The sequence below is a fragment of the Oncorhynchus mykiss genome, chromosome 2 (genome assembly GCF_013265735.2).
Source record: "Oncorhynchus mykiss isolate Arlee chromosome 2, USDA_OmykA_1.1, whole genome shotgun sequence".
Taxonomy (NCBI): Eukaryota; Metazoa; Chordata; class Actinopteri; order Salmoniformes; family Salmonidae; genus Oncorhynchus; species Oncorhynchus mykiss.
The window spans coordinates 29,038,042-29,062,847 of record NC_048566.1 but is presented as its reverse complement, the minus strand read 5'-3'; the positions used below and the strand labels follow the sequence as shown (position 1 = coordinate 29,062,847).

The following is a 24,806-nucleotide window of genomic DNA, read 5'->3' as shown; positions in this document are numbered from 1 at the left end:
AAAGCCATCTGGATTACATCACATCATTAGCGCCAGACCAGAACCTCTTGATGGGCTCACTAAGTGTTTGGTTAAGGTCGCTTCACTAGCCTCTTCCTTCAGGAGAGTGTGTCCCCAGTCTCCCCACACGTGTACACACCTCTTGGATGGCCTCACGGGCACCATCCCACTTCTGACACCAATGTAGCAAATTTGGGGGGTAGCCCTGACCGGTACTTGAACTCAGATATAGCGACTGTCAAGGCAGTACCTTAATTGTTATGCCAACACCAAGAGTTCCTATTGGCATAACAATTAAGGTGTTGGCTTGACAATCACTGGACAGGGGTTCAAGTCCTGGTTGGGGCAACCCTCCCAAATTCACTGCAATATACTTCCAAGGTTGGTTTCCTTGACTCTCCCCTTTAACTGCCCCCAATTGTCCTATTTTTAGCTACAACTTCCAATTCTGTTCGAGAGGATCAGCTTCAGCAAATTGAGGTGTAGAATCACTGATCTACAAATAGTATTCCCTGCCAAATATTTGGTTTGGGTGCGATAAAGGTTTGCAGAGCTACACACAACTAGACATTGATTGATTGGAGGAGACAGCTTGTGTCAATTACCAAACATTTCCTACGATTTCCTACCTGCAGCAACAATAGTGGACAATGCAGGTAAAATCACAGTGCCTCAAAACTCCTGGCTTTACCTATACCACATGCTCCTCTACAGTCTGAACCTACACAGAACCCTGGATGGAGAGACATTGTGGGGGGCCTTGCTCAAGGGCAGGATCAGAGACCAGCAGCCTTCATGTTCCATTGCCATTTTTGAACCAGAAACCTTTGGCTGCTGGCGCCACCTCTTCTAACCCCTAGACTACTGTACCTTATACCCCAACTGCCTCTACTGTCGGAGAGATAATACCCTAACCCAGGGATCAGCAACTACATTCAGCTGCAGGCCAAATTCGGACGCCATTTGGGGAACCCTGCCCTAACCCTTACACTGTACTTCTTCTGTCTGACACATTTTATTCCCTGAGTGTACTTAACCCTCTTCACTTCAACACAATTAACTCACAAACATAATAATACACAGTCTGGGAGATGCAACTCCTATACTCCACCTTTACTGTCAAGTACAGCACCTAACACAGAATACATCTATTGTCTGCTAGATACGAACCTAGCAGATGCAACATAACAACAATACCATAATAACCATATGGACATCATTAGCTATGTTAGCAGTAAGTAGCATATAGTGACATGTACACACACAGTTCCAGTAGTCGGTGTCTTATCTAACAACAATACGTTTTCAAATGCTCTGATTTACCCCTACATCAGTCCCTGTCTGAATCTGTTCCTTCAATATCTGGCCCTGCTGTTACTGTGTGGATGCTGCTGCTGAGTGCGGTGCTGTGTCATGTCCTTGCATGGTGAGACTGGGGGAAGGGAAGTAAAGTACAAGAGAGGGAGGGAGGGAGGAGCTGCTCCACTCTGCCCTGAGAAAACACACCGCCACTGGGCAGTGAGATGGGGCTGGGGAGAGAGTGGGGGAAGGGGGTGTGGGTATGGGGTTAGTGAGGGGAATAGGGAATATGGAGCTGGGGGTCAGGTAGGGGGAAGGGGTTGTTTGTGGGGTTAAGTTGGGTAAGTGTTGTGGAGGGGAGTCTGGGGGTGAAGACTAGGGTGCTGGAGCTGGAACTAGGATTGGAGTGAGGATCACAGATAGACAAACACAGACAGACATGACCCAGCTCTACCTCTCTAATCCGTCGGTCTGTCGGTCTGTCTGCTTCCCACATGGCATTATAGAAGGTATCTATTATCCTTCCTTTAGCAGCCTCTCTGTAACTCTTACATCTCCTCCCCTTCCAAGTGTCTCGCACAATCCTCACCCTCCCCGTCTCTCCTCTGCCACCTCCACTCTACCTTGTCCTCCTTCTCCTCTCTCATTTTCCCCTCACCCCCTTACCTGTTTCAGGCAAGCCTGTCTGCTCTGCTCCAAGCTCCGGATGTCTTTCTTTGGGGACAGATCTGTGAGAGCTCTCCCCCGGCATGGCTGTCTGGATCTCTCTGGTTCTGACGCAACAATAACTCCACACCACCCAGCAGCCAAGGTGAACAGAGAGAGAGTGCGCAGTAGAGGAAGGAGCAGAGAGAGAGAGAGAAAGAGGGTGAATGCTCAGCGTGCCTCTCTCTGTGGTGCAGCAGAGCAGTGATGATGCTATGAGTGAGAGTGTGTGTGGGTCTCGCGATGCTGCTAGTGTGTGTGTGGGCGCATATGTTTGTGTGGAATCTGAGAGGGAGCTGCAGTATTCTCTCTCATTCCCCGGCTGAGCAGCACTGCCTCCCTCCTCCCCTCCCTCTTTCCTTTCCATCCCGCTCTCCTTCCCATCCCTCTTTCCCTCCCTCCCTCCCTCCCTGGTGATGACTTGATAGTCAGCGATGATGTCAGCAGATTTCTGCTGCTGCCTGAGCGCTGCCCCCATCCTTACAGGAAGGTACTGCAGAGACAGAGGGCTGGAGAGAGGGTGTGCGGAGAAGATGGGCTATTGCAGAAAAAGTGATGGAGGAAATAACGTTAGTGAAAGGGAGATTGAAGGAGAGAGTTACAAAGAAAGAAAAGAGAGGGAGACGTTCAGTCTCCTCCTCCCCCTTTCCATTTGTTCCCCCCAAATCCCACAGATCACTGGCAGTCTCCATGGCAACCCCAAGCTTCCCACGCTGGGTGTGTGAGTATGTGTGTGTATCAGGGGGTTTCTGCCTATGCTCTGCCAGCTCAACAGAATCCCCTGTCTCCTCTTTCTGTCAATTCCAGCCCTGCTGGCATTCATACATCAGCGGTAATATCCTCCTCTCTCATCTGCTTATTCATATTTCCCTGCTCCTCGCTCACCTGAGGTCAGCAACACACAGAAACACACTCCCCTCAGACAGGACCTGGTCTCTATGACAACAGTCAATACTTGGACTGCTGGCTGGCTGTGCTCAGCGGTGATGATCAATCAGTCAATAAACCAACCAATCAATGGAGTTACTTAGCAGCAAACTCTCTATACCGCAACATGAGCTCAACACTCAAGGGGCCAGAGTTCAAAAGGAACCATCTGAGCCTTTTTCATTATAACATATTTAAGTTATTTACATACAGTATATGTTGGAACTGCTACAGAAAAATAATATGTAGATCAGTCATGATTCTCTCATGTCAGTTCTACAGCTAATTACTGTCATGTGTTACATTCTAGGCAGTGGTGTAAAGTACTTAAGTGAAAATTCTGCTCTTAAACGCTAGTAAAACTAAATGCATGCTCTTCAACCGATCGCTGCCGCACCCGCCTGCCCGACTAGCATCACTACTCTGGACGGTTCTGACTTAGAATATGTGGACAACTACAAATAACTAGGTTTCTGGCTAGACTGTAAACTCTCCTTCCAGACTCATATTAAGCATCTCCAATCTAAAATTAAATCTAGAATCGGCTTCCTATTTCGCAACAAAGCCTCCTTCACTCACGCTGCCAAACATACCCTCGTAAAACTGACTATCCTACCGATCCTCGACTTCGGCGATGTCATTTACAAAATAGCCTCCAACACTCTACTCAGCAAACTGGGTGCAGTCTATCACAGTGCCATCCGTTTTGTCACCAAAGCCCCATATACCACCCACCACTGCGACCTGTATGCTCTCGTCGGCTGGCCCTCGCTACATATTCGTTGCCAGACCCACTGGCTCCAGGTCATCTATAAGTCTTTGCTAGGTAAAGCTCTGCCTTATCTCAGCTCACTGGTCACCATAACAGCACCCACCCGTAACACACGCTCCAGCAGGTATATCTCACAGGTCATCCCCAAAGCCAACACCTCTTTGGCTGCCTTTCCTTCCAGTTCTCTGCTGCCAATGACTGGAACGAACTGCAAAAATCGCTGAAGTTGGAGACCTATATCTCCCTCACTAACTTTAAGCATCAGCTATCTGAGCAGCTTACCGATCGCTGCAGCTATACATAGCCCATCTGTAAATAGCCCATAGAACTACCTACCTCATCCACATATTGTTTTTATTTACTTTTTTGCCCTTTTGCACACCAGTATTTCTGCTTACACATCATCATCTGCACATCTATCACTCCAGTGTTAATTTGCACTATTGTAATTACTTCCTTCTATGAGCTATTTATTTCCTTACCTCCTTCAAAGATAGGAAAACTGTCCAATTCACACACTTATCAAGATAACATCCCTGGTCATCCCTACTGCCTCTGATCTGGCGGACTCACTAAACACACATGCTTTGTTTGTAAACAATGTCTTAGTGTTGGAATGTGCCCCTGGCTATCCGTAAATTAAAATGTTGCCATTTGGTTAGCTTAATATACATTTGAAATTATTTATACTCTTACTAATATTTTAGTAATTTTTATTTAACCTTTATTTAACTAGGCAAGTCAGTTAATAACAAATTCTTATTTACAATGACAGCCTAGTGGGTTAACTGCCTTGTTCAAGGGCAGAAGGACAGATTTTTACCTTGTCAGCTCAGGGATTCAATCCAGCAACCTTTCGGTTACTGGCCCAACCCTCTAACCACTAGGCTACCTGTCGCCCCATTACATGTACTTCTGATACTTAAGAATATTTAAAACCAAATACTTTTAGACATTAACTCAATTAGTATTTTACCGGGTGACTTTCACTTTAGTTATTTTCTATTAGGGTATCTTTACTTTTACTCAAGTATGACAATTGGGTACTTTTTCCTCCACTGATTCTAGGTGAAACAGTACATGAAAACAGAATCTTAAACATCCTGCTTCATCATTATAGTTGTCAGTACACATGCTTCAAATCAGCGCTTAGCAACGCAACAACATACAGTGCCTTCAAAAAGTATTCACACCCATCAACATTTTGCACATTTTGTAATTTTGTGTCACTGACCTACACACAATACCCCATCATGTCAAAGTAGAATTATGTTTTTTGACATTTTTACAAATTAATAAAAAATGAAAAGCTCAAATGTATTGAGTCAATAAATTGTCAACCACTTTATGGCAAGCCTAAATATGTTCAGGAGTAAAAATGTGCTTACAAGTCACACAATAAGTTACATGGACATGATATTTGAATGACTACCTCATCTCTCTACCCCTCTCATACAATTATCTGTAAGGTCTGTTGTGGAAATTCATTCTGAAAGAGACTTTGTAATTTCTTCAAACAATCACATATTTTTAATATTAATTATTGCAGTAATGAAACTGGTCAACCCAACAGTCTTGATGCAGAGTTCTTTATAGAGGTGACTAACAATGCTTAGTCGTGGCTGGTTCCACCCCTCCCATGCAGACCAAGGGCCAAGCCACCTTGGGTTCATGTTGTGGTTATCTGCACCTGGTATTGTTTTAACCCCCAACCTAGTTTTCCACAAGAATGATTTTGAGACAATGAGGGATTGTTCTAAACTCTAAACTTCCAGGCTCTCTCCATCTCGGTTACACCCACCACATCTTGTCTATGTAATGCAGTCTAACTCATTTGTCAGCTCAAGCCATCTCTAGTGACCACACGCACAGATTAGCTGCACGGGACTAGAGTGGAGACCATAAAAACACAGCTTTAGCAGGACAGAAATGTTTTACTAGTTTTTCCCAATTGCTAAAACACTATTTTGCAAACTAGGCTGGTTTTATCAAAATACTTAACACAATTCACAAAACCACACACCCAAACTGCAAAATACATCATATATCCTGCAAAATGAAGCACTGCAACCAAAACTACATATAGCATTATCAAAATCAAACGTTTGCACGAAATGACACACACTTCATTCATATTAGCAGATTTTTGTCTAACCAACTACACACTGTTGGGCATAATGAAAAGCACTCTCATCTTTAGTATGCTTTGCCATAATACTAAAATAGTTCAAATTCTTCAGATGCACAGAAATATTTGCAGATACACACACATGCTGTTGAAACATTTTATTTTTTATATTTCACCAAACAAGTCAGTGCAACATATGCACAGCAGATATATTTACATTGGACTGAACAAAATTATGCTCACAAAAAAAACAGTAAACTGAAAAAGAAAATTGCAGAAATAATGTGCAGAAAAAATATATAGAAAAAAAGAGGCAAGGAAAATAATTTGAGTTTGAGTTTCTCTCAAACGGCACCTTATAAAGTTGTTTCATTCTGATTTGGTTTCGCTTGAGAATGCGAACCAATGTGGACAGACTGACTCGTTGAATGTTGTTGAATGTGGTGTTGACTTGGACGATGTGGCTTTGACTTTCTTGTAATCTGATTTCATTATTTTCCAAAACCAAGTTTACAATGGCGGCTTCCTGTACCCCGGTGAACATTTGGCCCCTTCCTCCACCATGGTTGCGTCTCTCAGTCCTTTAGAAAAACAAAAAAATAGGGCTTGGACAATGCAGCCTAAAGATATTTCCACCACAGTAGAGTAAATTCTACAGGAAATTTGTGCAGTTAGTGTATGACATCAGCCATTCATGAAGTAAAAAGGTGTCACTCAACTGATACACTATGACATGGGGTGTACTACATAGTGTGAAATAAATGTTGGTTACATACCTGTACTCCAGTCTAAATGTCAGGATGACACAGGCGACAGTAAAACGGCTCAAGTTGGGCTGCACTCTCTGTCCAGCCTCTCGCATTGTCAGCCCATGGTTGATGACATGATCAACTAAGGTTGCTCTGATTTAATTTGAAAGTTGTCTTCTTTGGCCATGAACTCCTCTACCAGCTCTACCCCTACCTGTCACTCTTCCTCACCCTCCCTCTTTCTCTTCCTCTCTCTGCAATGGCTTCCATTGTTGTTGTAAAACAAAAGGTGCTGGTACCTGTGGACTTTTCATAGTGCTTACTTCATGATTGAAGTTGAACTGTATTAGTTAAATATTAATTGCTAACTATTAATATCAAACAGATCAGGTAAATACGTAATTTTCCTATCCCAGGTCCCACAGTCGAGCAGTGAATTTGAAACACAGATTCAACCACAAAGACTAGGGAGGTTATCAAATGTCTCGCAAAAAAAGGGCACCCATTGGTAGACGGTTAAAAAGAAAAGCAGACATTGAATGTCCCTTTGAGCATGGTGAAGTTATTACATTTTGGATGGTGTATTGATATACAGAGTCACCACAAAGATACAGGTGTCCTACCTAACTCAGTTGCCGGAGAGGAAGGAAACCGTTCAGGAATTTCCCCATGAGGCCAATTGTGACTTTAAAAGAGTTAAGAGAAAACTGAGGATGGATCAACAACATTGTAGTTACTCCACAATACTAACCTAAATGACATTGAGAATAAAGAAGCCTGTAAATATTATTATTTTTTAATCCGAAACATGCATCCTGTTTACAATAAAGGCAATAAAGTAAAACATCAGAAAATGTGGCAAAGAAATAAACGTTATGTCCTGAATACAAAGTGTTATGTTAGGGGCAAATCCAACAACACGTCACAGAGTACCACTCTTCATATTTTCAAGAATGGCGGTGGCTGCCATACATGATGTCTTCATAGGTGATTTGGAGCCCGATACAAATCTGATTCCTGGCCATGTGACTTGTGTCTGAATGTCAAATCTGATTTATTTGCTCTCAAGGTGACTTTTTAGACTGTTATTTTGCATATCTTGTTGCTAGCTACTCTGTTGCCAGTTTGACAGGAACACGTGGTAGCTAATTAGCTTTTTAATTGTTTACAAACAAATGAGTGAATGTACTATAATGCTAAAGAGCTATCCAGCTAGCTCATGGAGTGCCTTGGCTAGCGAAAAAGGTCTCGTCTTGAAAGTTGGATAATCTTATCCTTTGAGGCTTTAAAAGTGTTCTTATACCTGGATTTTGAATATACAAATCAACTGGAAAATAGGCAATGGCAAGCACTGTCACCTTAGCTTGCTCCATAACTTCTGCATGATAGGAAGCATGAGCACCACCAACAATCAGCCTACACTACCATGCGCACACCTGTCGTTACTATGGCAACTAGCGTAGCCATGTCATCAAATGACTGCTATCTGTACACACACAATCCGATTTGGTCAGTTGTAACTTGCTGTTTGGACAGTCTGTATCCCAAAACTGATTTGAGCATTAAGACCTGCAGTATAAACAAGGCTTTAGAGACCCAGACAGCTGTAATCGCTGCCAAAGGTGCTTCTACAAAGTATTGACTCTGGGATGTGGAAACTTAAGTAAATGAGACATACATTTTCATTTACATGTTTTCACTTTGTCATTATGGGGTAGTGTGTGTAGATGGGTAAACATGTTTTTATTGAATTCAGGCTGTAACAACAAAATGTAAATTAAGTCAAGGGGTATGAATACTTTCTGAAGGCACTGTGCGGCACAGACAACATAAACAGCTGTGTGTGAGCCGATCCCTCTTGGATACATTCAGCACACCCCACAACACACACACGCCGCTGACCCATGACGTTTGATAATAAATACGTATTATTAGCTGTAACTTGTGAAGAGAAGCATCCTCAGGCTGAATATCACACCTCCATCAGGATGCCAATGATACCATAGAAGCTCATCCAACCCAATGTCCTCTCTAAACACACTGTGAGGGAAGTCAAGACCTACCAGAGCCATAGATGATGTCTGACTGATCTACAAATAACCTTGCATCATAAATAATGACTTATTGTTAGTTGTAGATCACAATTGGCCCACAATGGATCACGGATTTGATGCTCTCATCTACAGCCAATGTTAATCAAGGAACATCAGTGCCAACATGGAAGACAGTGTGTGGAACATGTATATCAAAATGAAAGCATAAAATCATTTCTTCAATCATATCACTCAAAGCTCATATTGATAATTTAATTAGACCACTCTATTCACAGGTGATAAACAGCTTTTAACATTCATTGGGGCATTTATTCTATGATGCTGCTCTCTATTCTCTTTGAGTGTCACTTAGGGACACATATCCTTAGCAACAGAGGTCTTTCCTCCCTTGCTTTCTGCTGTAGGGCCCACTCTCTCTTTCTCCCTCTGTTTGCTCTCTTCAGCATACAGAACTCTCAGGGGGCGTCTCCATGGTAACAAGGAAAGCCCCACGCATCGGCAAGGCAACCAAAGATAAAACGGCAAAAGAGATTTTCCACCAAGTGGCTTGTTTTAGAGTGGGTTGATTAGTGTGTGTGTGTGTGTGTGTGGTTGCTGTTCAGAGTTGTTTGAGACCAGATTGTTTCTGGTGAGCCATCCTGGCTCTCCTCTTTCCAGTCCAGTTGAGTCTAGAACTGAACCAGACTTCTGCTGTTTGGCCTCGTTCACTTCGCCATTTCCTCAGCAATGGCCTTCCCCATCTTATCCTTCACATACGCCCCTTTCTGCCAATCAGACTTCAGCTCCAGCCACTCATAGTATGGCACCTAGAGAGGGACAGAAAGTACAGATTCAGTGGTTTGTCTATGAATAATACTCTTTACCTTGCAATACTATAGTTGACATACACCCAGTAGTGTTTATATGCAAATCAGGTTTGGAGACAATCTAGAAGGTTCTCTCATTTGGGCAAAAGTCCATCCTCAGTCTTCTGTCCTCCATCCCCCAGAAACCAATAAGTGTTTGAGGAGTGTGTCAATTCGTTAGTAGGACGAGTGTCCTCCCCTCCTCAATAGCCATCTCTCATTGAGGATACTCATGTGTATCCTACAGTGGAAAAGGTTTTGAAATCTGACACCTACTTCAAAAAAAATCAGCTTTTGTTTCGTCAGTAGAGAAAAACATGCACGTTTAAAAACGATATGATAGTGCCTCCCGAGTGGCGCAGCGGTCTAAGGTACTGCATCGCAGTGCTTGAGGCATTACTACAGACCCGGGTTCGATCCCAGGCTGTGTTACAGCCAGCCGCAACAGGAGATGCAAAGCTGTCATCAAGAAAAGGGTGGCTACTTAAATATATTCTTGTCTGTTTAACACTTTTTGGTTAGTACATGATTCCATTTGTGCTATTTCATAGTTTTGATGTCTTCACGATTATTCTACAATGTAGAAAATAGTAAAAAGAAAAACCCTTCGAATGAGTAGGTGTGTCCAAACTTGACTGGTACTGTATATCTACATAAAAAATAAAAATGTGAAACGTTATGCTACTTATTATTTTATTTATAAAAAGTCCCGCACAACTCTCTAATTTGTTTTGATCACTTCACACATTTATTTTGGGATCCACCACTTTAAACGTATTTTGCCTAATGATGTGCGAGTGGAGAAGGACAGTCTCATCGGTTTACTAGTTTACCCAGCATGCACCACAGAGTGCTCAGGCTAACGCAATTGGCCTAGATGAGAGAGAGTGGTAAGATTGTCCTGGATAGGTGAGAGTGAGAGAGCTGGGATTGGCTAAGGAGCTTGGCCTAGATGAGAGAGCTGCTGCTATTCTCCAGGCTCCTGACTGACTATCAGGCCTTTTTATAGCTGGCATCCTTCAGGGAGACAGACCAACCTGGCCCTGCATGATGCAGCATTACATCAGCATTAGCTAGCTAACTTTAGCATCATACGATACACCGCTAGCCAGCATTGGCCACTAGAGTCAATTTCTTGAGGAAAACGGTCCTAAAATTGGAAACAAACATGTCGTTACCCAGAGTCCCATTATTCTATTTTCCAAGCTATATTCACAATATTTTATACAATGAGTGTACAAAACTTTAAGAACACCTGCTCTTTCCATGACAGACCAGATTAAAGCTGTGACCCCCTATTGTCACTTGTTAAATCCACTTCAAATCAGTGTAGATGAAGGGGTGGAGACAGGTTAAAGAAGGATTTTTAAGCTTTGAGATGGATTGTGTATGTGTGCAAAATATTTAAGTGTGCACCGATTTGTGTGTCAAGAACTGCTGGGTTTTTCCACACTCAACAGTTTCCCCGTGAGTAGAACCCTGACAAAGGCCATGCAGCCGAAACGCGTCAGAACATGCCATACAACATGCCATACAAACATATATACACCCAGGCCATCCTACAATCTAAGCTTGATGCCCTCAATCTCACACAATTTATCAATGAACCTACCAGATATAACCCCAAATCCGTAAACACGGGCACCCTCATAGATATCATCCTAACTAACTCACCCTCCAAATGCACCTCTGCTGTTTTCAACCAAGATCTGTGTGAGAGTGATCACCTGCATCCGTAATGGGTCTGCGAGCAAACGACCACCCCTCATCACTGTCAAACGCTCCCTAAAACACTTCTGCGAGCAGGCCTTTCTAATCGACCTGGCCGTGGTATCCTGGAATGACATTGACCTCATCCCGACAGTAGAGGATGCCTGGTAATTCTTTAAAAGTGCCTTCCTCACCATCTTACATAGGCATGCCCCATTCAAAAAATGTAGAATCAGGAATAGATATAGCCCTTGGTTCACTCCAGACCCGTCTGCCCTTGACCAGCACAAAAACATCCTGTGGCGTTCTGCATTAGCATCGAATAGCCCCCGTGATATGCAACTTTTCAGGGAAGTTAGGAACCAATATACACAGACAGGCGGTCATCCCCCTCTTCAAAGGGGGAGATACTCTAGACCCAAACTCCTACAGACCTATATCTATCCTACAAGGTCTTCGAAAGCAAAGTAAACAAACAGATTACTGACCACTTTGAATCACATCGTAACTTCTCCACTATGCAATCTGGTTTCCGAGCTGGTCATGGGTGCACCTCAGCCACGCTCAAGGTCCTTAACGATATCATAACCGCCATCGATAAGAGACATTACTGTGCAGCTGTATTCATCGACTCTGTCAATCACCATATTCTTATTGGCAGACTCAACAGCCTTGGTTTCTCAAATGATTGCCTCGCCTGGTTCACCAACTACTTCTCTGATAGAGCTCAGTGTGTTAAATCGGAGGGCCTGTTGTCCTGACCTCTGACAGTGTCTATGGGGGTGCCACAGGGTTCAATTCTCAGGCCGACTCTCTTCTCTGTATACATCAAGGATGTCGCTCTTGCTGCTAGTGAGTCTCTGATCCACCTCTACGCAGACGAGACCATTCTGTATACATCTGGCCCTTCTTTGGACACTGTTAACTAACCTCCAGATGAGCATCAATGACATACAACTCTCATTCGTGGCCTCCAACTGCTCTTAAACGCAAATAAAACTAAATGCATGCTATTCAACTGATCATTGCCCGCACCTGCCCGTCCATCCAGCATCACTACTCTGGATGGCTCTGACTTAGAATACGTGGATAACTACAAATACCTAGGTGTCTGGTTAGACTGGAAACTCTCCTTCCAGACTCAAAAATTAAATCTAGAATCGGCTTCCTATTTCGCAACAAAGCTTCCTTCACTCATGCTGCCAAACATACCCTCATAAAACTGACCATCCTACCGATCCTTGACTTCAGCGATGTCATCTATAAAATAGCCTCCAACACTTTACTCAGAAAACTGGATGAAGTATATCACAGTGCCATCCGTTTTGTCACCAAAGCCCCATATACTACCCACCACTGCGACCTGTACGCTCTCGTTGGCTGGCCCTCGCTTCATACTCGTTGCCAAACCCACTGGCTACAGGTGATCTACAAGTATCTGCTAGGTAGAGCCCCGCCCTATCTCAGCTCGCTGGTCACCATAGCAACATTCACTCGTAGCACACGCTCCAGCAGGTATAACTCACTGGTCACCCCCAAAGCCAATTCCTGCTTTGGTCGCCTTTCCTTCCAGTTCTCTGCTGCCAATGACTGGAACGAACTGCAAAAATCACTGAAGCTGGAGATTCCCATCTCCCTCACTAGCTCTAAGCACCAGCTGTCAGAGCAGCTCACAGATCACTGCACCTGTTCATAGCCCATCTATCTACCTCATCCCCATACTGTATTTATTTATTTAGCTCCTTTTGCGCCACAGTATGTCTACTTGCACATCCATATTTTGCACATCTACCATTCCAGTGTTTAATTGCCTATTTATTGCCTTAACTCCCTTATTTGCACTCACTGTATAGACTTTGTTTTCTTTTTTTCTACTGTATTATTGACTGTATGTTTTGTTCATTCCATGTGTAACTGTGTTGTTGTATGTGTCGAACTGCTATGCTTTATCTTGGTCCTCCTTTCTTTTTGTTTCCCGGGAGTATCAAGAATGGTCACCACCCAAAGTGGAGGTGGTGTGTATGCTGTGGTTAGGGTTTGTATGTGCGATGGACAGTGACTGTCATAATGACTGTCATAATGACTGCCAGAATGTCTTTCAGTCCACTGCCCCCTCTCTCTTCTCTCCTCTCTCCATACCTCTACAAGGATAAAGCCAGCCAGTTTGAGATGCCGTCTCATCATGGTGAATCGTCCCAGCAGATCTTTACTCCTGGAGCCATAGTTAGGAAACTCCCAGGTTAGGAATGCTAACCTGCAAAGAGAAGGACTGTCAGAACACATGCGCACACACCCACACACATGCACCAACACAGACAACCGTCTTCCCTCACCTGCATGCCCCCTCAGGTAAGGACTTGGCTCCGCCTCCTCCAGGCAGGTGAGGGGCCGTCAGGGTCACCAGGTCCATTGGCTTATTTTCACTGTCCACCACCAGCTCTCCATCTTATTGGACACAACACGTCAGTCACCTGTTGTTCCAGCCTTAAAGTGTTTATGTGTGTGTGCACGTGTATTCACCTATGGTCCAGCCATATATAGTGTTGACCCCGGTACGTAGGGCCTCTGAATTCCCCCCCACCAGATTACCCAGGGCCCCCTTCAGCCCAGTCTGTAGAGGGGAGAGGGGGGAGTCCCGGCCCAGGGTGGAGGGAAGCAACATGGCCTCTGTAGGCAGGGTGGAGGACAGAGACTCTGGGTGTTCTAACTGGAGGGTAGCAATGATGTGGAGGAGCTTCAGGCGATAGTTCTCCACTCGAGACAGACTGCCTTCTGTAAAACAGCAATATAGCAACGCAACATAAAATCATCAGAATCACCCAAGTCTGTACAGCTGAGAAAGCACAGGGCTATTAACACAGAACATCAGTGGATCGGTCCTCTGCTGCTATCTCCTGGGGTGGACCAGTACTAGAGTGTTTACCTGAGAGTTTAGCAACATGTGTGTGTTGAGTGAGGGCCGTGATGTGGTGGGGCTTGGCCTGCTGTAACACACACAGAGACCACACCACGTCTGTCTGCAGGAACGCCTCCAGGCTGGGGAGAACACCCTCCAGGGCAGAGTGGACCTACATACACACAGAAGGAGACAGATGATAAACACATACCTTCCCAGAATGTAGTCCTCTAGCCAAAAGCCTCTTCCCCTCATCACCCAAAGTTGATAGAAATGTAATGTACAACACTGACATGACTCTACATGACTGAGAACCCAGTCTGTTCTACAAAATATTTATCCTCAAGTATCCAGGCTGCATCACATCCGGCCGTGATTGGGAGTCCCATAGGGCGGCGCACAATTGGCCCAGCGTCGTCCGGGTTTGGCCGGGGTAAGTTGTCATTGTAAATAAGAATTTGTTCATAACTGACTTGCCTAGTTAAATCAAGGTTACAAAATAAATAAATAGCATAAGGTAAATAAACAAACAAATTGCTACTCTCATTGTTTACCTTCTTGTAGAACTCCTCCCCTTTGCTGGGCTGGAAGTTGAGCCTGGCCAATGACATGAGCAGGTTACAAAGCTGCAGTGTGCTGTACTTCTGACTGTTCACGCTGTAGTGCTGAATAGTTTTTTTTAATCAAACAAAGGAAGAAAATAAGAGGATGAGTTAAGCAACTTTGGTTGATCAAGAGGGCTAGGAGATGATCCTATCAGTTTAAGATGTATTTAACGGCGTCTTAGTGTGTGCGGACCTCAGCGAATGCCTCAAACAATGGGAGATGGAGCCACTTGAGGAAGGCTAGGGATTTGGCGCAGCGAGTGACATCGGCAGAACTAATCTCTGGCATTCTGGGTAACAACTCGGCTGCCAATCGCTGGAAGACCTGGGAGTGGTGGAAATTCAACTTCCCTGAGAGAGAGAGAGTGAGAGAGCAAGAGAGAGAGAGAGAGAGCAAGAGAGAGAGAGAGAGAGAGAGAGAGAGAATTTAAAGCCCCCATGCAGTCTTTGTAATTTTATTTTGAAATTATCACACTATGTCTAATAAATGACTGTGTCTGAACCTCCTTTGGCACTTGAAAATGTCAGATTGTGTGGGCATTAGAAAATAAATAGATTTATATACACAGCCCTGATTGGCTGATAGGATGGTCTAGAGCCCACCACTTACCCAGATGAACAATCATTGGTCTACTATAATCAGATCATGATGTGGGCCAAAAGTTCCATCCCACCTGAACAGGCTGAAATTCCAGGGGCCTCATTCATCAAACGTGTGTACATTTCTTTCTCAAGTCTGGCGTACTTGGAGATTCTAGGATTTGGATGTACCTCAAATGATTGGGATTTATCAAACAGTCACATGCAAGCAACATATACACGTTTTCAAATATTTTTTCTTTAAATGAGTCCGACCTGAAGGATATACTGCTTCTCCGAGACCAGGCCCAAATCCCTGTCATTCGCGTGAAGAAAAGACGGAAATACAGAGGGCGAAGGTCGGGGTGCCTTGTGAGGATTCGTAGGCGAGTTAGTAAATCAACACAAGCATCAAATCAAAGTTGTCACGTGCGCCGAATACAACAGTGAAATGCTTACTTACAGTCCCTAACCATTTTTAAGTATGTAAAACAAATTGGTATTAGGTGAACAATAGATAAGTAAAGAAATAAAAACAACAGTAAAAAGGACAGTGAAAAATAACAGTAGCGAGGCTATATACAGGCACCGGTTAGTCGGGCTAATTGAGGTAGCATGTACATGTAGGTATGGTTAAAGTGACTATGCATATATGATGAACGGAGCGTAGCAGAAGTGTAAAAGAGGGGTTGGCAGGTGGTGGGACACAATGCAGATAGTCCGTAGCCAATGTGCAGGGGCACCGGATAGTCAGGCTAATTGAGGTAGTATGTACATGAATGTATAGTTAAAGTGACTATTCATATATGATAAAACAGAGTAGCAGCAGCGTAAAAGAGGGGTTGTGGGGGGGGACACACACAACAATGCAAATAGTCCTGGTAGCCATTTGATTACTTGTTCAGGAGTCTTATGGCTTGGGGGTAAAATTGTTGAAAAGCCTTTTTGTCCAAGACTTGGCACTCCAGTACCACTTGCCATGCGGTAGCAGAGAGAACATTCTATGACCAGGGTGTCTGGGGTCTTCGAAAAAAAAATGTAGGGCCTTCCTCTGACACCACCTAGTGTAAAGGTCCTGGATGGCAGGCAGCTTAGCCCCAGTGATGTACTGGGCCATACGCACTACCCTCTGTAGTGCCTTGCGGTCGGAGGCCGAGCAGTTGCAGTACCAGGGAGTGATGCAACCAGTCAGGATGCTCTTGATGGTGCAGCTGTAGAAAATGCAAAATATTGTCAGTCTCCTGAGGGGGAATAGGCTTTGTCGTGCCATCTTCACGACTGTCTTGGTGTGTTTGGACCATGGTAGTTTGTTGGTGATGTGGACACCAAGGAATTTGAAGCTCTCAACGTGCTCCACTACAGCCCTGTCGATGAGAATGGGGGAGTGCTCGGTCCTCGTTTTTCCTGTAGTCCACAATCATCTCCTTTGTCTTGATTATGTTGAGGGATAGGTTGTTATTCTGGCACCAACCGGCCAGGTTTCTAACTTCCTCCCAGTAGGCTGTCTCGTTGTTGTGGCCTACCACTGTTGTCATCTGCAAACTTAATGGTGGTGTTGGAGTCGTGCCTGGCCACGCAGTCATGGGTGAAACGGGAGTACAGGAGGGGACTGAGCACGCACCCCTGAGGGGCTCCAGTGATGAGGATCAGCGTGGCAGATGTGGTGTGGGTAGGTAGCAACACATGGGGGCGGCCCGTTAGGAAGTTCAGGATCCAGTTGCAGAGGGAGGTGTTTAGTCCCAGGATCCTTAGCTTAGTGATGAGCTTTGAGGGTACTATGGTGTTGAACGCTGAGCTGTCGTCAATAAATAGCATTCTCACATAGGTGTTCCTTTTGTCCAGATGGGAAAGGGCAGTGTGGAGTGCAATAGACACTGCATCATCTGTGGATCTGTTTTGGCGGTATGCAAATTGTAGTGGGTCTAGGGGTTCTGGGATAATGGTGTTAATGTGAGCCATTACCAGCCTTTCAAAACACTTCATGGCTATGGACGTGAGTGCTACGGGTCTGTAGTCACTTAGGCAGGCTGCCTTAGGGTTCTTGGGCACAAGGACTATGGTGGTCTGCTTGAAACATGTTGGTATTACAGACTTAGTCAGGGACATTGAAAATGTCAGTGAAGACACCTGCCAGTTGGTCGGCACATGCCCGGAGCACACGTCCTGGTAATCCGTCTGGCCCTGCGGCCTTGTGAATGTTGACCTGTTTAAAGGTCTTACATCGGCTACGGAGAGCGTGATCACACAGTCATCCGGAACAGTTGACGCTCTCATGCATGCCTCAGTGTTGCTTGCCTCGAAGCGAGCATAGAAGTCATTTAGCTCATCTGGTAGGCTTGTGTCACTGGGCAGCTTGCGGCTGTGCTTCCCTTTGTAAGTCTGTAATAGTTTGCAAGCCCTGCCACATAACGAGCGTCGGAGCCTGTGTAGTACAATTTAATCTTAGCCCTGTATTGGCGCTTTGCCTGTTTGATGGTTTGTAGGAGGGCATAGCAGCATTTCTTATAAGTCCCGCACCTTGAAAGCAGCAGCTCTACCCTTTAGCTCAGTGCAAATGCTGCCTGTAATATATGGCTTCTGGTTGGGGTATATACGTATGGTCATTGTGGGGGACGACATCCTCGATGCACTTACTGATAAAACCAGTGACTGATGTGGTGTACTCCTCAATGCCATCGGAAGAATCCTGGAACATGTCCCAGTCTGTGTTAGCAAAACAGTCCTGTAGTTTAGCATCTGCTTCATCTGACCACTTTTTTTAATAGACCGAGTCACTGGTGCTTCCTGCTTTAATTTGTGCTTATAAACAGGAATCAGGAGGATAGAATTGGGGTCAGATTTACCAAATGGAGGGCAAGGGAGAACTTTGTATGCATCTCTGTGTGTGGAGTACAGGTGATCTATAATGTTTTCCCCTCTGGTTGCGCATTTAACATGTTGATAGAAGTGAGGTAAAACTGATTTAAGTTTCCCTGCATTAAAATCCCCAGCCACTAGGAGCGCCACCTCTGGGTGAGCAGTTTCCTGTTTGCTTATTTCCTTATACAGCTGACTGAGTGCAGTCTTAGTACCAGCATCCATCTGTGTTGGTAAATAAACAGCCACGAAAAGTATGCATGAAAACTCTTGGCAAATAGTGTGGCAAACCTAAATCTGATTTACCACCAGCATGTCGCAAAATAAACGTACAAAGCTCTCCCTAGCAAACCATTTGGCAAATCTGACCATAATTCTACCCTCCTGATTCCTGCTTACAAGCAAAAACTAAAGTAGGATGTACCAGTGACTCCCTCAATATGGAAGTGGTCAGATGATGCGGATGCTATGCTACGCTACAGGACTGTTTTGCTAGCAGACTGGAATATGTTCTGCGATTCATCCAATGGCATTGAGGAGCAAACTACCGCAGTCACCGGCTTCATCAATGAGTGCATTGACAACGTCATGCCCAGTGACGTACATTTATTTATTTCAACTTGGGTGTCTGTAGGGAGCCCTACCAGAAGCCATGGATTACAGGCAACATCCACACTGGGCTAAAGGCTGGAGCTGCCGCTTTCAAGGAGCGGGACACTAATCCAGACGCTTATAAGATATCCTGCAACTCTTCCCTATTCCCTTATAAAAATGACATTTCCCCCCCAAATATATTTTATATTTTCCCAAATTATGTTCTGTGTTTAATTTCACTCTTAAAATTACATTTGTTCATAGAGAACCAACGAAATTGGATGTTCAGAATCCATGTCAATGCCTAAATTACATCAGAAGAAATTTGCAGTGAAGCACGTGAAAATTGCATGTACATTCAGAATTGTTTGCCGAGCTACTCATGTGTGAACCACTAGAAGTTGTGTGCACGCATGGTTTGAGATTTGCGTGGAGATGCACACTTTCCCATCAAGTTCAAAATGGATAAATACCAACCTTTATGGGAAAACTGGCGCACGCAAGGTTAAATCCTTTTTTTGTGCACTCACCTTGATAAATGAGGCCACAGGCATTTTTTTCCAAACAGATCTTACACAAAGGGCATATTATGATTTTCACAATTACAGAGTGTTACTTCAACCTCAGTGTGAAAATATCAATATACTTGCCCCCTTTAAATCGGTTGCAATACTGAAAAATTCACAGCTGAAATATCAGTTGACCGCAGGTAGTTTGATGTTAGGTAGATTGTTAACAAAGGAGGAGGATAACAATGGTACCAGCATTCAACCCTGTGTCACATCCTTTTACATCTCCAGATTTTTTTATATATGTATGCGTGTGTGTGTATATATTTAAAATAATAACATAATCTATGTAGGTCAATAAGTTGTTTAAAAACCAAACAATAACCGAAATGTCTGTTAATTGCTCAGCAGTTGTGTGTGTGTGTATATATATACATACACACACACAACTGCTGAGCAATTAACAGACATTTTGGTTATTGTTCGGTTTTTAAACAATTTATTGACCTACATAGATTATATATATTTTTTTTTAAATGAAAAAATTCTGAGCTCAATGCGCACATTGCACAGTTTCACTAAAGAAAAAAACAGTATGCCTTGTTTACTTTGAAGAACTACCCAATAGGGATTGTCAGACAGCATAGGCAGCAGCTCTATGGAGATGAAATGACTTGAACAGTCAGAAAATAAAACCAATGTAATATCCACAACAAGTTAAATATTTTAGTCAAGTGTGTCTATGTACCATAAGCGTAGGCAAGGTCCAACAGTAGCGGTGTGGTAAGGTCTGTTGAGGGTTTCTGTAGGAAGTGGTAGGACAGAGCTCTGAGCAGAGGCACTGACCGGCGTCCCTGAGACGCCAGAGACACACACACCCTGCGGATATCCTCGGCCCCAAACCCTTCAGCTAGCTCTAACGCCTGGGGTGGGAACAGAGAGAAAAGAAAAGGAGTGTTGGGTTGAGATAGATTTGTTGGTGGTGGCAGTTACAGTTGCATATTTGGATAGTGAAGCAAACATTTTTTTGTTAAATGGCAATATAGTCCAGCATTTCAGATTACGAGATGTGTTTCATATGAGCCAACAGTACAGAATGTCACCTTTTGAGGTATTTTCATACATATGTTTTAGTGTTTAGAAATGAAAGCACTATGTATTTAGTCTGCCCATGTGAAGAAGTATTTAGACAAATTCACTTATACAGTAGTGTATCAAAGTCAAACGTTTAGCATTTGGTCCCATATTCCTTAAATGCAATGACTTCATCAAGCTTGTGACTCTACAAACTTGTTGGATGCATTTGCGGTTTGTTTTGGTTGTGTTTTGCCCAATAGTAACTGAATGGTAAATGTTGACTGGAGTAATTTTCTGTCTGAATGAGTAGATAAGACGTTTCTGAAAACTACTAAATTAATCCTGATAATGACCTGAAGAAGTGTAATATCCTATGTTTCTCGGAAACGGATTCCTGCTTACAAGCAAAAACTCAAACCGGAAGAACCAGTGACGTGCTTAATATGGAAATGGTCCGATGAAGCTCATGCGAAGCTACAGGATTGTTTCACTAGCACAGACTGGAATATGTTTCAGGACTCATCCGATGAGGTAAACGTTATCGTCACGTCATTAATAAGTGCATTGATGACGTTATCCCTAAAGTGACCGTACGTACATATCCCAACCAGAAGCCATGGATTACAGAAAACATCAGCACTGAGATAAAGGCTTGAGCTACCGTTTCAAGGAGCGGGACACTAACACGGACTCTTATAAGAAATCCCGCTACGCCCACTGATGAACCATCAAACAGGCAAAGCATCAATATAGCACTAAGTTTGAATCCAACTACAACAGCTCTTAAGCTCGTCAGATGTGTCAGGGCTTGCAAACTATCACAGATTACAAAAGGTAAAGCCAGCCGCGAGCTGGCTTTAGTGACGTGATCCTACCAGACGAGCTAAATGCCTTCTACACTCGCTTCCAGGCAAACAACGGTGAACCATGCGTGAAAGCACCAGCTTTTCCAGATGACAGTGTGATCACGCTCACTGTAGCCGATGTGATGAAGACCTTTAAAACAGGTTAACATTCACAAGGCCACAGTATCAGATGGAAGGGTTGAGCAGTATCCAGATTTTCATGTCGTCATACCGTCCTTTTCTCACTCTGGGATCTACGGTATTAGTACACAACGGAGCGGCAAAAAAAATACCGCAAACCCAATACCTCTCAACACCCCGAGAACACCATCCCCACCATGTTTTTTGTCAGCAGGGACTGGGAAACTGTTCAGAATTGAAGGAATGATGGACGGCGCTAAATACAGGGAAATTCTTGTGGAAACCCTTTTCAGTCTTGAGACTGGGACGGAGGTTCACCTTCCAGCAGGACAATGACCCTAAGCACCCCGCTAAAGCAACATTCGAGAGGTTTAAGGGGAAACATTTAAATGTCTTGGAATGGTCTAGTCAAAGCCCAGACCTCAATCCAATTGAGAATCTGTGGTATGAATTAAAGATTGCTGTACACCAGCAGAACCCATCCAACTTGAAGGAGCTGAAGCAGTTTTGCCTTGAAGAATGGACAAAAATCCCAGTGGCTAGATGTGCCAAGCTTATGGAGACATACCCCAAGAGACTTGCAGCTGTAATTGTTGCAAAAGGTGGCTCTACAAATTATTGACTTTGGGGGAGTGAAAAGTTCTGTTTTTTTTGTCTTATTTCTTGTTTGTTTCACAATAAAAAAAATATTTTGCATCTTCAAAGTGGTAGGCATGTTGTGTAAATCAAATGATACAAACGCCCCAAAAATCGATTTTAATTCCAGGTTGTAAGGCAACAAAATAGGAAAAATGTCAAGGGGGGGTGAATATTTTCACAAGCCACTGTAGGTGCTCGTTACCTTATCCTCCAGTCTGTCCATCAGTGCAGGACTGAGGTGTCCAGCCCTAGCCATCAGGGTACTGACTGTTCTGGCGTCAGCGATCTCAGTCCAGCGGAGCTCCAGCTGTTTCAGCGCTGCGCTCACCAGCAACACCTCCATCTGACCATTCCGCCCTGCTCCCCAGTCTGCCAGGAAAGCCAGCTGTTTGTAGGAGAGTCTGCGTACACGCCACAGCACCTCTGTCTGGATGGAGCGTTGTACTGCAGCTGTAGGAGGAACACCCAGAGTAGAGAGGGAGCGCAGAAGAGAGACCAGCGTACCATTCCACACTGACGCTACCTGGGGGAAGAGACAGTAAATTTACAAACACTCAAAAGAAACTGAGACCACCGAAGTTTTGAATATTTTGAGCCGCCCTCTGCCCTAACTGTAACCTGCCCCATGTCTCTTGCTTTCTCCCCTCCTTACCCATCTTCATACCCTCTCAACCCTCCACTTATCTAGTCTCATCCTACCTGTCCCCTGCCACTTCTTACTACACCCTCTCCTACCTGTGCAGTAACTGTGTCCATTATGTCCAGCAGTCTGGGATCATTCAGCAGCTCAAATTGGTCCATTTTAGCCCCACCTTTCTCTCTCCCAGCCAATCTGACAAGCTGAACCAGAGTCTTAGCCGCCTGATTGGCCTTTCCTCCTTGTGCCGCCCACGCCTGCAGGACATCCTGTGGAGATTGGGCCCTCTCCAAGAGCTCATCTAGCTGGGTGCGTTTGGGCTCGATGGGATACTCCTCTTTGAACGAACTCCTGCCATCACATAGCCCCTTTACCACAGGCTGCCCCCAGGCCTGTGCCCACAGCGGTTCTGCTGGCCCAGTTGCAGGGGTAGGCAGGAAGGCAGTGGTGGCTGAGGCCTGGGGGGTGGCCCTGGGGAGGAGACGGGCACATCGGCCCAGCAGACGGCTGGTCATGGAGGAATAGAGTGCAGCACGAGACCAGAGAGAGCAGCACGAGACCAGAGAGAGCAGCACGAGACCAGAGAGAGCAGCGAGAATCCTATTCACAACAGAGCAGCCAGAGTCACCATGCTAACACCTGAGAGGGAAAGAGCGAGAGAGAGTTCATTCAAGAGAGTGAATATCACTCAGTGGTTCTCATTATTTTTGTGGATTCTGAACCTACAATCACATGTTGCTATGCCCAAACAACCCCATAATGTGCAACTTTATGATAAAGACTATATATTCTTATTCTCCGTAGTCTGCCGGCCACGGACTGCTGTCAACAAGCTTAGCCTAGCTATCTTGAGACGCTTTAGCAATTAGTAACAGTAACGCGGGGATTGTGTTGTGTAACATAACATTGTGTCAACAATCGTGTAGCCTGTACTACTACAAGCAAAGCACTTGCAGGAAATCAATGAATAGACACGGTTGTGGCAACTAGTCATAGTAGACTGAACTGAATTAACGTTACTAGCAACATTCCTGTCTCAAAAGCTGAGATGTCATCAAGCGTATTCTGACCTTGCCGAATAGGGTTTATGCCGTTCTAGCCATTACAATTATGAAACTCAAACTGGCAACATTCTCTGCATTCACAAGTACACCTATAACGGGTCTTGTGGAGACATAAATACATGTAGATGCAATTTATATCTTTAAATGACTGTTCTTACCTTGATAAATAAGCTAAATAGCTAGTGGACAAAGGCGACATTCACATGGAGCTGTCAGCAATAGTCGCATGAAAATGACCTCATCAAAGATACCGGTGTCACATGATTGTCGGATGAAGCTGCGATTGGTCTGCTTGTTTCAAGGCACTTTAAGTTGTCTTTTTTTAATTGCAGAACCTGGTCTTTATGTCTATACGCTGAACCCATAGAATTAGATACACACAGTGGCGTAAAGTACTTAAGTAAAAAATACTTTAAGGTACTACTTAAGAAGTTTTTGGAGGTATCTGTACTTTACTTTATTATTTATATTTTTGACAACTTTTACTTCACTACATTCCTAAAAAGATAATGTACTTTTTACTCCATACATTTTCCCTGACACCCAAAAGGACTCGTTACATTGTGAATGCTTAGCAGGACAGGATAATGGTCCAATATATGCATTTATCAAGAAAACATCCCTGGTCATCCCTACTGCCTCTGATCTGGCGGACTCACTAAACACACATGCTTAATTTGTAAATTATGTCTGAGTGTTAGAGATCCGTAAATGTACAAAAAAAATAAGAAAATAGTCCCGTCTGGTTTGCTTAATATAAGGAATTTGAAATTATTTATACTTTTACTTTTGATACTTAAGTAAATTTAAAACGAAATACTTTTTAACTTTTACTCTGGTACTATTTTACTGGGTGAAACACATTTTGAAACACATTTCATAGTCTCAAAACTATTAAACGTCTCATTGTTTTCCCTCAAATTGCAAAACATCTAAATAGAAATGTTATACTTTCATGTGAGATTTCCTATAAGCCACATTTACAAATGTAAAAGCTGTTGAGTCAGAAAAGTCAAACAACTACTATGTTAAAACACCCTTTTGGGAATATACATATATATATATATATTTTACATTTGAGTAATTTAGCAAATGCCTAAGGTAGTGAGTGCATATATTTTTGTACTTTTTCGTACTTTTTTCGTACTTTTTCGTAGATTGGCGGAAACAATCAT

At 43.9% G+C, this 24,806-nt stretch overlaps 2 protein-coding genes across 6 annotated transcripts in view; both read right to left on the bottom strand.

The window, feature by feature from the left end:
- Window positions 1-2,260, bottom strand: part of LOC110486020 (mucin-17) — a 20,949-nt gene extending 18,689 nt beyond the window's left edge. For 3 of the 4 annotated variants that reach the window (XM_036944511.1, XM_036944537.1, XM_021557318.2), the window contains exon 1: window positions 1,966-2,258. In XM_036944511.1, coding sequence (XP_036800406.1) covers window positions 1,966-2,050 — 85 coding nt within the window. In that variant the 5' untranslated portion in view covers window positions 2,051-2,258. Of the gene's footprint in view, window positions 1-1,965 lie in introns of all 4 variants that reach the window. The other variant, XM_036944522.1, reaches the window with a different exon arrangement.
- Window positions 2,261-8,304: 6,044 nt separating this feature from the next.
- LOC110486009 (FAST kinase domain-containing protein 4) lies at window positions 8,305-23,920 on the bottom strand. Of its 2 annotated transcripts, XM_021557306.2 has the most exons (12): window positions 23,790-23,920; window positions 22,666-23,206; window positions 22,133-22,453; window positions 19,977-20,151; window positions 14,884-15,041; window positions 14,640-14,750; window positions 14,113-14,257; window positions 13,710-13,961; window positions 13,523-13,634; window positions 13,329-13,443; window positions 9,318-9,440; window positions 8,305-9,284 (listed from the first exon to the last, which is right to left on the bottom strand). In XM_021557306.2, exons 2-11 carry the CDS (start codon window positions 23,080-23,082, stop codon window positions 9,339-9,341), a joined length of 1,908 nt encoding a protein of 635 aa, XP_021412981.2. In that variant the 5' UTR covers window positions 23,083-23,206; window positions 23,790-23,920; the 3' UTR covers window positions 8,305-9,284; window positions 9,318-9,338. The 2 variants fall into 2 exon arrangements, with proteins under 2 accessions (XP_021412981.2, XP_021412973.2); XM_021557298.2 differs by having other exon boundaries at window positions 8,305-9,440.
- Between the last annotated feature and the right edge of the window lie 886 nt (window positions 23,921-24,806).